Genomic DNA, 12,822 nt, shown 5'->3' with positions numbered 1-12,822 from the left:
TGTAGCCTAGTGACGCTGCTGGTGAGACCAGAAACCAGTCCCAGAATCAAAGGGGTGTATGTAAAACAATATCTGCTTTTCGTTTTTTTCATAACAGGCAACTTGGAAGTTTTAAAGTAGCACTCGATATAATATACAACAGTTTAACGATCACTAAATACTTATAATTTGTGGGTTGGATTCACTGTTGCCAGAGGCTACCGGTAAGTGATACCTGGCTTGTAAACATAGTGTAGCAACCCTGTTCATTAATGTTCATTAATGCTTGAGTTCATGTTCATGTTCGCACTGTTACTGTGTTGTGTGCCAATGCACCCCTGTGATTGGTGGAGGTCACGGGGGGGGGCGGGTGCTGTGTGTGTTGTTGAGACCGTTGGGAGAGAGAGCTCCGGTGAACTAAGAAAGTTGTGTATGAGAGTTTACAATTAAACGCACAGATTACATGAGAGAAGCTATCTGTCATTATTTCAACCACTGTCCAAGTGGGGACATTACAATACTTTTGTTTTAGCACGAAACGTTAGCAGCGTTTTTAGCAGTCACCATTCTTGAGCAAAACATTGATACAAACAAACATTCAAATACTCGTGTCGTCTTGAATTTTTTTTCCGATTTCAATGTATGACACATCATTTGAAAGCTTACCATCTGTAGTTTCAGACTATGTAAACAAACGAAAAATTACGTAAGCAAATGGTTTATGATTTCACCAGCTAGCATCATGACATTGTCAGACTCATTACACACAGGTAGCTACTAGCCAACTCTCATGCCCGTGACCACAGACTACTACTGTTGTCATCACGTGAGTGACACGCCGGATCGCGAGCCCCAGATCGGTGCCTATTTTTTTTCTGGTGCGATCTGCGATCCAGCATTCAGCGGCGATATCCGATATCAATATCGGATCGGGACATCCCTACTATTATATCTAGTATTGTGTTGAGATGCAATGGAAATGAATCAAGAAATTGATAGAGTAGGCTAACTTACATTATCATTGTTCTATATGCAACAGAACAGATCACCCAGCATTGCTAATGAAAAGAATCAAGTTCAACCAATGTGAGTCTAATACCAATAGGTCTTAAAATCTATTAAAAGCGGTCTTATAAAGGTCTTAAATGTAACTTGTTGAAACCTGCAGAAACCCGCATAATTACTTTGAGAACAGGTTGCTTACATTAGTTAGTGAGTTACCCACCCCTAATGTGAACTGTGACCCGGCATTAAACATGTGGCTCACCTGTACAGAGAGTTGTTGAACTCTACTACAGAGAGTTGTTGGAGGGTGTAATTGGCCCTGTCTGAATACTCTGAAATAGCACTTATCATTTCACTGATCTGAAATGACTACTGATTGACAGGTTACATTTCTGCCATATTGCTTTTACCCGTCCATGCTACAAATAAGTTAATAGTTGGATCTACTATTAAATATAATGATATAATACAGCTAATGAACACAGTTTTTTAACAAACGTGTGTTCTGTAGAGATTTACACACAATCAACGTTACTTAGTTAGAAGTATGTTGTGAGAGAAATCTATGCGGTAGGCAGGGCAAGTAAAAATGTAGATGGGGCAAGTATATTTGAGAAGCACTTGCCCTGCAGGGCAAGTAGGAAAAAACCTTAACGTCGAACCCTGTAGTGTCTAAACATAATCAGTGTCATCATAGTGTCTAAACATAATCAGTGTCATCATAGAGTCTAAACGTCATCATCAGTGTCATCATAGAGTCTAAACGTCATCATAGTGTCATCATAGTGTCTAAACGTCATCATAGTGTCATCATAGAGTCTAAACGTCATCATAGTGTCATTATAGTGCCTAAACATCATCATAGTGTCATCAGTGTCTAAACATCATCATAGAGTCATCAGTGTCTAAACATCATCATAGTGTCATCAGAGTCTAAACGTCATCATAGTGTCTAAACGTCATAGGGCCCTATTATGCACTTCATCAATAAGACGAGGCGGTAGATCTAAACTTAAGACGTGGAGGCGTGGTCAAGGCCACTTTGCTATTATGCGTGCTGTAGTGGGCACCTAAAACCCGGCGCTAAGCAAAGAAATTAGTCATGGGTGTGTTTTGGGCGTCTTCTCAATCAACCCAATCAGCGTGCCAGGTGCCATTCCCTTTAAGAACCGGCTGCGTTGAGTCATTAGCGCTATGCTATTATGGAAGTCCTAAGAAGGAGGTCAGCGCGCTTCTCTGCCTCTCCCTTCTGAAATAAAGCATTTATACTGTGACCGTAATTGACGTCTTGCCGTGGAGCCACGTGCGTGTTCATGTGTGCCCACATGTATGCGCAAACCGCGGAGGCGCGCTCGTGTTTCAAAACGTGCATGAAGTCTAAACTTAAGAACTTTTCAAACCACTTCTTAGCGATAGGAGCAAAGTCAGATCGCATAATAGCAGGGGCGCCTAGTGCACTTCATTAACATATGAACACTCCCACAATGAGCAATATATGCACGGGAGTTTTACGTCTTATGTGTGGGCGCCTATCGACACCTGCATAATAGCAGTAGCGCGTATGAAGCGCATAATAAGGGTGGCGGTAGGTCTTAACCTGGCGGTGCGTCTTAATTAACACTTAAGACGGCAAGTTAAGAAGTGCATAATAGGGCCCATAGTCAGTGGCGTAGCGCAAAATCCCGGGGCCCCCCCGCAAGGTGGCGGCGGGGGCCCTTTCGCAACAGAGTAAAAAAAAAAAAAAAAAAAGTGCGTTTTTTAGAGGCCGATGCGTTATTGACGTTGCGAAATTTCGCAATATGCACTCTACATTCTAAATGCTTGACTTAGCAAAAGGTACAAACAAGTGAGAGCAATAGCCTATAACTAAAACCAAATGGTAGACTACACTATATCAGTAGAATGTATTATAAGTAGAATAGTACAAGCTTTATTTATTTTAACAAAGTGTGGTGTGCACAGCAGTGTGATATCTGTAAACATATCTGTAGACTCTCCGCTAAGGGTTGCCAGATGGGATTGAGAATTTCCAACCTAATCAATCTAAAAACTTCTAAATCCACCAAAAACCAGCCAATCTGGCAACCCTGTCTCCGCTGCATCAGAGTCTACTTGTTGCGTAAAATTGGCCAGGGTTAGTCAAATCCTTTGTTGGACATCTCGTTTCTTAAGTCCTGGTATATTGTGGCATTTCTTTACTGTTTGCCATCTGGTCTAGGAATACCCAGGGAGACGCAGACAGCAGAAGTAGAATAGAATAGTAGAATAGAAAAAGAAACAGCTATATATAGCCTAACCATGCTGAATTATGTACCTGTATGATGCACTGACAGCCTGTGACTGTGAACCTGGCCGGACCCTGCCTTTCTGCCTGAGTTTGAGTATGATGCTGCCCAAATAAATGTTATTGTTTAGTGCTGTACGCTTTCGTGGTATTATATTGTGTGAATTATCATCTGTATGTTGTTTTTCTTTCACTCGACTAACCGCCGAGATAATACTTGAGACATGTACTTCCGTAAACATACATTTTTTATTGGATTTTTTTACAATATCGGACCGACAGTCCCACATATAGCGGCTATAATGTCCGAATAGAGAATCTATCACCACCTAAAGAATGCTTATTGTACTTTGTATTGTATTTTCGCTTGCTCATTTTCCTTGTGTCTCGCTGCCTACGTGTGACGTCAAAGTCATGTTGCTATTGGATACGGCTAACCATGTATATATTTTTAAATATAGGCCTATATATTAAAATTAAGGTTGACACAATGAAGGGCCACTTATTTTCTTTGTTTTATATATTTCTAAATTATTAAAAAAAAAAAAAAAAAAATGATCCAATGTTAGGGGGCCCCCTAGTGGCTGGGGCCCCCCCGCGGTGCGTCGCTTGCGGGCCCGTCCGCTACGCCACTGCCAATAGTGTCTAAACATCATCATAGTGTCAGTGTCTAAACATCATCATAGTGTCATCATATGGGGCTTTTCCACTAGAGGGCTGACCCGGGTCAGCCCAGGCTGGCCTGCTTCTTTGGCGCTTTTCCATTTGTCGGCCTGGATCAGCACAGCGCGGTACGGCACGCTTCTTTAGCTACCCTTCGAGGGCAGGAACCTTTTTGAGACCCGGAACCTTTTTGCCAGGCTGCGTGTGACGTGTGACGCTGCACACCGTTGATTGGTCAATGGAAATCGTCATCCCATGTTCATAGATTTCATCACTAACCGCCATTTTTAACTTCACCATCGGTATACGGTCATTTTGAGCCCTTAACCACCACGCTGACACCCCGAGAAGATATGCTTTTAACCGTAAACTCAATGAACCGGGAGTTCACCCGCTGCTCTAAGCAGCAGCACGTCATGGAGGATATCAGCGGGGGGACAGACAAATTCTACCCGGGAATTCGCTCCGCGCTGTGTCGACCGTGATAGGTGTCGTATCGACACCATTCAAATGGTTTTGGATTCCCTGTCCTCTCCCCTATCCGGACATGTTTGAATTGTTATCCTAACCCACGGTAAATCACAGTTATTAACCCGCAAAGGGTGCCTCCGGGCACCGTGTTTGTCCATGAATAACACCGGCTAGGAAAGTGGTAAAAAGACAAGACTATGCTGGCTAACTCCACCATCGGTATACGGTCATTTTGAGCCCTGAACCACCGTGGTGCCACCCCGAGAAGTGAACCGGGAGTAAACTCAATGAACCAGGAGTTCAACATGCGTCAAGTGCTTATATTCACTACGAGCAGTGTCGACATCGATCAGGCAGTAGCCATCTCATATGCTCAACATAAAAATGATACTACAGTTCATAAAGCAGACAAGTGAAGGCAGTGGTTTTAAGGGTTCAAAAAACATGACTTTATTATGTGTACATAGCTTCCTCTCTCTCTCCCTCTCTCTCTTTCTCTTTCTCTCCTAAAAACCACGGTTAATAATATACCACATGCCAAGGAAAAAGTATACGATAGCTTCAAGTTCCTCCATGTTGCTATTGTTGTGGCTGTGTTGTGTCTCGTGAAAATATACGTCACCACCATGGCGCGCTTTTATGACGCGTAACTCCGCCTACTATCGCCTACTCCTCCTACTCGTTCCTGGTCTGTTGTGTATAGTGGAAAACCAGAACTGTTCAAAAGCGTGCCGAAGCGAGCCGACCCGAGCCGGGCCGATAGTGGAAAAGCGCCAATAGTGTCTAAACGTCATCATAGTCTAAACGTCATCATAGAGTCTAAACGTCATCATAGTGTCTAAACATCATCATAGAGTCTAAACATCATCATAGTGTCATCATCGTGTCTGAACGTCATCATAGAGTCATCATAGTGTCTAAACGTCATCATAGTGTCATCAGTGTCTAAAAATCATCATAGTGTCATCAGTGTCTAAACGTCATCATAGTGTCTAAACGTCATCATAGTGTCTGAACGTCATCATAGTGTCATCATAGTGTCTGAACGTCATCATAGAGTCATCATAGTGTCTAAACATCATCATAGTGTCATCAGTGTCTAAACATCATCAGTGTCTAAACATCATCAGTGTCTAAACGTCATCATAGTGTCTAAACGTCATCATAGTGTCTAAACGTCATCATAGTGTCATCAGTGTCTAAACATCATCATAGTGTCATCAGTGTCTAAACGTCATCATAGTGTTTAAACGTCATCATAGTGTCTAAACGTCATCATAGTGTCATCAGTGTCTAAACATCATCATAGTGTCATCAGTGTCTAAACATCAGTGTCATCAGTGTCTAAACGTCATCATAGTGTCATCATAGTGTCTAAACGTCATCATAGTGTCATCATAGTGTCTAAACGTCATCATAGTGTCATCAGTGTCTAAACATCATCATAGTGTGCAACGCCACAAGAGGAATCGGTGTCACCTTGAAACTCTTATTCAAAGTCTATGGCCAGATGCATCATTCACCCAAGTTGCCAAAGTGGTGTCAGAATCAAAGTGTGTGACAAACGAACGGACATTGAAGCCAGGTCCAGTGAATGACCTGAAATGTACAGTTTCCTACAGCGCAGGCACTTGGAAACGGGAGGTTTCTGGAGGAACTCTGACAGGAAAAGGTCCAGCAGACCCAAAGCTACAACAGAAGTTTCTGAGAGTCAACAGCTTGTGTTGTGTCGGTTGGCAAAAAGAAGCCAAGAAAAAGAGGCTTGCCTAGGCCATGAAGCACCGGCAGTGGACTACTGAAGGGTGGAAGACAGTCTTATGGACAGATTCATCAAAAATGTAAATCTTTGATTCATCAGGGTTTTTGTATGTTATTAATTTATTTTTAAATCTCCAATTGTTTATTTGTTCCATGCTTTAATTTCAGACATTAAACTGCATAACTTTCAATAACATTTTGACAAATGGATGCGTTCTAAAACTGGTAGTGCATAACATAGCCTAGCATGATGAATATAGTCAGAAGGTAAACTACAGTATGAATAATCTGCCAAACAATGGGGTTCATCAGTGTTTGGGTCAAGTGTTTAAGGGTCAATGACGAATAAGGCTTCTACAAAGTTTTTTCTTTAAACTTTGATCAAAATACATAAAATTAATATTTTTGAGTATGTGACAATGTGCTTAAACATGCCACATTTGTTAATTTGTTTAAATATTATTATTTTTTACTGTTTTTCTAACTTAATTGCTCAAAAAATGTCAGGTGGCGCAACCAATTATTTGTAAAAGTATTTATATTTTCCTATTATTTATTAAGTGAAATCTTTGTCATGTATCTATTATCTACTGTGTTTCCTCTATATGCATTGATTCGTGGCGGCCCGCCACGAATGAATTTTCTCCGCCACTAATTGATTCAGTTATTGTAGGTGCCAGGTATGGGTATTGTTGTCTGTTGTTGTTGTTGTTGTTGTTTGCTGTTGGATTGTTGGTCACATGCAGGGATTCGAATCACGTGGTGTTGGTGGTACGTCAGTATTACGTCAGTAGTAGTAGTGAAATCAGCTGTTCACCTGTTGGATTTGTGTGAATGGATGGAGAGGGGGTGAGTGGGGAAGTCCTACTTTTGCTGACCGCTTTGACACCGCTGTAATAAGTCACTGTTTAATTCTCATGGGATGCTGTTTTAATGTTTTGTGATACCGTTTCACCGTTTGTATTTATCTGCAATAAATATACAAAACGTACTTTCGGAACAGTGATTCATTGACAGCCAGCGCGTCGGGCAGGTATTTTTCCCCTACTTAGCCTCTCGGCGACAAAGTTTGTTTTTGATAGTCGCCTTACAGTTGTTATGACCGGAGAACAGAAAAAAAGCAGATTGAAGCTAGATTTAGGCCCAATCCCGATTCCCTTTTCTACCCCTATGGCTCGTTTTCGAGTGTGACTCGATTTTGAGCCACGGCCTTCGAACAGAGCCACAAGCCGTCGGGGTTGAAATCTACCTAAAATCTATGAAATAGGACAACCCTTCAAGACTGATACGTCATCAGTAGTATCGGAGAAAAGCATTGACGCTCGCGACTCATTCACAACTTCACTTTTACGCTATCAATCGATCAAACAAGTCATCAAATAAAAAAGAACAATGCTTCATTATCAGACCATGACAGAATAACGGCGCTCTAACCTGTATGAAACCTGTGCTCCTACCCTGCCAGTCTGCACTGATTTAGGACAACTTCGCGGCTGAACTTTAGTTAAATTTACGGCGTCATATACCATCAATGGGAAACATGGAAAAATGCATGACTTACAGATTTAATTTTATGACGTTCCGAAATCCGAAGTGACAGGAACGCTGGAGAAACAGCCGCTGTCCACTGCATTAATTAACTACATGTCCTTGATGAGTCTCCCGCTCACTGCCCTCCATCAAAAATGGCACATCCATCGATAATATTACATAATAACAACTGCTCGGATTAGATTGCGAGTTGTTTTGGTATAATAAGTGCCGCAATACAGATAGCGTCATATACTACCAAGGGGGGGGGGGGATTTGCGCCTATCATGCACATATCAGCCTGTGGATAGATAACTTTAGATAGATAACTTTGCATTAAATATGTCTACCATCATCCGCTGTCAAACACCACAATTTATTTCTAAATAAACATGATTGTACATCTCTGAAATGTTAATCGCGCACCGATGTATTTCTATGGGGAAGGCTGTGCTTGACGATTCCATTGGACTGACGCCAGGGCAGAGGAACAGGGACTGTCACCCCTGTGACAAACGCGCAGATATGAGTGCTCCGGTGTCCTGCTTTGGTAGTCTAATGGAAGTGATCAGGTAGGCTACCAGTCCTCTACTGCTAAACCCGAGCGCGCTGGACTGTGGAACTTTCTATGTTAAGCATAGGCACCTCGGCATAACAGCGATTTTTTGGTTATGCTTGTTGTAAAGAAAAGGTCTATAATGCATTGAAATGACATTAATACATCAGACATTAGATATCAGACATGGAAATATGTAATATGCGCGACTGTCCACAAATCAGCCTGTAACGTTAGACACAGCACCTCGACATAAAAACGATTTTATTGTTATAAAGAAAAGGTCTATAATGCATTGTAATGACATTAAACTAAGATAATAAGATGGTTATCATAATTTTTCAAATCTTTATTAATAAGTATTTACAGAGAAAGTAAAATGACATTTCCGCATTGAATAGAGCGACATAACATTTCTGTAGATGATTCGCAATGCATGTTGGAATCAAGGGCTATGGCTTCAAAGCTAGTCTGGTCCTGAAATCGCTCGAAACGAAGTCATGGCTAGCCCTCGAAATGAAGCCATGGCTAGATAAAATATGAATTGGGACACCCCTACCCTAAACGTGAACGCGCAAAACGAAGCCATAGGGGTGAAAACGAAGCCGTAGGGGTGAATTGGGATTGGCCCTTAGGCCGCTTCCAGACCTACATTTCGTTACGATTTAGGGTGTAGTAAGTTACAATATGTTACAATGTTGCAATTAACCTCGTCGTTTGTGCAGTCGAGACTGAATCGCTCTCAACAGGCGCGCGGCGCGAGGCAACGCGCTTGCAAAACAGTTTTGAGATTGGTCCGAATTTCGCGGGACATTTGGATTTCAGAAAATCACTCTCCTCTCTCTCTCTCTCTTCACCGGGCGCCAGGGCTGGACTGGGACAAAAATTAGGCCCTGCCATGTGGCTCAGACCGGCCCAACACAATCGGTCCGACACCGCCGATCAACATGCTGGCAGTCTGTTGAATATACCATTTGTAAAAAATAACTATAGACCGGAGTAAGTGACATGGACAGCAAGTATACCAATGCAAGTGTGAACCAGTGTACTCGCTCACTGTTGACGTACTCCACGGTGATGAGACATGGCTGCTGTATCTGTAGTAGGCCTAGCCCCCACAGTCGATCCAGAGAACATATCTGTCAGTTTCTGACATTTTGAGGCATCCTCTGCTAGCTTCTTACTTTTTTTCTCCCTAATTTTCTGGGCACCCCCTTTCACTATCTTATCTACGAACATGACACTGCACTTGGGTTGTCGGCCGAGGGATCAGAGTGGGGGAGGGGGCCGATGGACAGCAGGGCCTAAGCATGTGATTCGGCCAGCCCATGTGTTAGTATAAACGGGGGCCGCCGCTTGATTCAGCGCTAGTTGATGCCGCGATATTTTGGGCCGCGCTAGTTTGGGGTCGGCCGCACTAGTTTTTATTATTATTATATTTTTTTGGGGGGGGAGTCGGGGGGGGCGGCCCGACTAGCCCAAAACTAGCGCGGCCCACCTGCCAGCGGGCAGGTAGATTGTATGGCCAGTCCAGCGGTGCCGGGCGCCGGTTCCTTTAATCCTGTATCCTAATCGAAAATGCAACATCAGCAGCGACGACTGTGGCTTATTGCATTTACTGCTGTTCTCTGGTTCATGTTCTTATACCAGTGCTCAGTATAGAGTATTTTAAATGAACATTCGTAATGTATGTCTCTGATGTTCATGGTCATCTAAATCAGCCTATTTTGTGAAATTAATAATGTTCCCGCTAATGGGTTAACCGAGCAGCCTCGCACCTAACGCTAGCTTCCAACTACCGTATTTTCCGGACTATAAGTCGCACCCGAGTATAAGTCGCAGCAGGCCAAAAATGGGTCATGAAGAGGAAAAACCACATATAAGTCGCACTGGACTATAAGTCGCATGGTTCAAGGGAACGGGCTTGGCGGAATCAGCGGGGAAAGAAGACCCTGTTGAGCTTGACTCTAGTCTGGCACTGTGAAGAGACATGAGAGGATTTGTAAGCCCAGGAAGGACATAATTCACGTTAAAACTTCTTCTGAAAGGTTAGAAATACTTAAATTATCGAGTGTAAAGCCAGGGCTAGCTAGCGCGTTGCTAACGAAGGTTAGCAAAATGGCGTCGCGGGAGCAAGCAAACAGGATGGAACAGCCTCTGAAAGGTAATACATGACTTTAATATCGTGTATAACGTTCATAATAGCGTGTATAACGTTCATAATATAGTGCTTAATGTCCACATTGTCGAGTGTAACGACTATTTATCGTGTATAAGGCCATGACAAAGATAGCTTGGTGAAAAACGGAAGTAGTTAGGATGAAGGGCGGCCTACAAACAATGCAACATTGAACAGCCTCTGAAAGGTAATAAATGACTTTAATATCGTGTATAACGTTCATAATATCGTGTATAAGGTCCATAATATCATGTTTAATGTCCACATTGTCGTGTTTAATGTCCACATTGTCGAGTATAATGGCTATTCTATCGCGTATGTGGCGCTAGCGGAAGTAGCAAAATAGCCTCGCGGGGGTAATTTAGCAACATAGAACAGTCTCTGGAAGGAATAAATGACTTTAATATCGTTTATAACGTCCATAACATTGTGTATAAGGTCCATAACATCATGTTTAATGTCCACATTGTCGTGTTTAATGTCCACATTGTCAAGTATAATGGCTATTCTATCGTGTATGAGGCGCTAGCGGAAGTTACTCCTTGGTTCATGTCAGTCAGAGATTACCGTATGTCAGTTCATGTCAGTCAGAGATTATGAATTATTGATATATAAGTCGCACCTGACTATAAGTCGCAGGACCAGCCAAAGTATGAAAAAAACCGCGACTTATAGTCCGGAAAATACGGTATTCATAGCAATATGAGCGGGGCAAAAATAATCTATTTCATTGTGTGTATGTATGTATGTGACTGTCAGTCACAAGTTTATATTCTACGGATGTTGTTCAGTGCTGTATGCGCGTTCATGGTTCCATGTGTACTCTACTCGTGTGTACTTCATATTCGATGAGCTGTTTATCTCTCGTGTACTTCATATTCGATGAGCTGATGATCTTTCTGTGTGTGTGTGTGTGTCATGTGCGTTCCGCATGATCCGCTGCAGCTGTAGGATATGTTGGTATTTGATCACCTTCTATATAAAATCACCTGCTCGGCTTTAATGACTTAACCGCTATTTTAAAAAAAAAATGTTGCCACCCTCTATTTTTTTGTGAATTACGTCTTTCTTTTGAGCGCCAGTGCGCGTTTCATGCTCGTGCACGCGAAAAAATTGCTGGAGGAAACACTGTGAAACTATCGATTTTTAGCAATATTTGAGAGCGCTCTACAAATCTTTTCACTCAGCCACAGATGTCAGACAGGGTCCTCTGGATGATGCAACATGTTGCTGATACAATAGACTCTTGATTTCAAAATGAAAGTCCCATGTTTACGGTTGTGCCACCCTGACATTTGAGGGGGAAAAAATACGGGACAAAAGTTCCTCAATTATCTCAATAGCTTTAAAACTATTGTTATTTGTAAACATGTCTTTATTTGAAAGGTTTCAAACATAAAATCATGCCACAGTATATTGAATATATTATTATTAAAATACCACTTTTAACAGTGTTCTTAATCTGTTCCTTTGTTGAGACGGTTGGGCCACCTGACATTTTGGGGGTTTGAGATGCTAAAACACAAAGTAATCCATATTATTAGAATGTACTGAAAATAAATTAAAACTAAACATGTTGTATAGAATTAAATCATATGACTTGAATTGATAAATCTATCTTTAAATGGACGTCACGTCATTGACCCTTAAGTCAGACAATTTAGGCTTCAAAACCACATGCAGTTAAGGACGGCCAGTTAAGTATTGTCAGCACGTTTATTCTTCATTTGATCATCAACCCTACTAGTAGAGATAAGCGGTGTTTCCTGCTCTTCTCAGAGACTGTTCCCACACTACATTATGTCTCAATCCTCATAGGACACTGGGGATTCCCATACCGGATGGACATAATATATCACATTACATGGGGTACATTTCAAACACAAACTATTTGGTTTGCAAACTTAGTTTTTGTTATACACACATTTTGTTTTACTTGATATATTGCTCTTTCACAAAAACGCAACAATGTTGCAATGAGTTTTGCAGCCAGTCTGAAAGACTCGTTATTACATCAGAAACTAAACAATTGAATGGAATACACTGACAAGTGTCTCATTCAGTTCGGTGTTCGCAAGCCATAACCAAAGAAAGGTTCCAGTCAAAACAGTGACAACAAGTGAATATCCGGAAAAAATAGATCCGTGAAATGAACCGCCGCCCTGTCAAACACGTTACACACTGTTAGCAAACACTTAGCATTCATGCTAGTCAGTATCTATGTGAAGTGCTGGGACATTTTTTTTTAAATCTTAGTCTATAAACAAGGGTCTGATATCTTACAACCCATAACCTATTCATTTCATGGAACGTACCTCTGGCGTGACATAGGAAACAAACGACGGTTTGGCAGATTTCCCACCGCCGCTTCCCAAACTCAACATTTCGCCAGCTTCC

At 41.9% G+C, this 12,822-nt stretch overlaps 1 protein-coding gene across 1 annotated transcript in view; it reads right to left on the bottom strand.

Moving 5' to 3' along the window:
* Nucleotides 1-12,822, bottom strand: part of mtmr12 (myotubularin related protein 12) — a 78,852-nt gene extending 66,030 nt beyond the window's left edge. The window contains exon 1 of the mRNA XM_080532371.1: nucleotides 12,741-12,822. Within this exon, the coding sequence (XP_080388497.1) occupies nucleotides 12,741-12,809 (69 nt within the window). The 5' untranslated portion in view covers nucleotides 12,810-12,822. The remainder of the gene's footprint in view (nucleotides 1-12,740) is intronic.

Source organism: Nansenia antarctica, assembly GCF_963989245.1.
Source record: "Nansenia antarctica genome assembly, chromosome: 5".
In the NCBI taxonomy this organism is placed as follows: Eukaryota; Metazoa; Chordata; class Actinopteri; order Argentiniformes; family Microstomatidae; genus Nansenia; species Nansenia antarctica.
The sequence above is the reverse complement of the archived record's forward strand: the minus strand, read 5'-3'. Positions and strand labels throughout refer to the sequence as shown.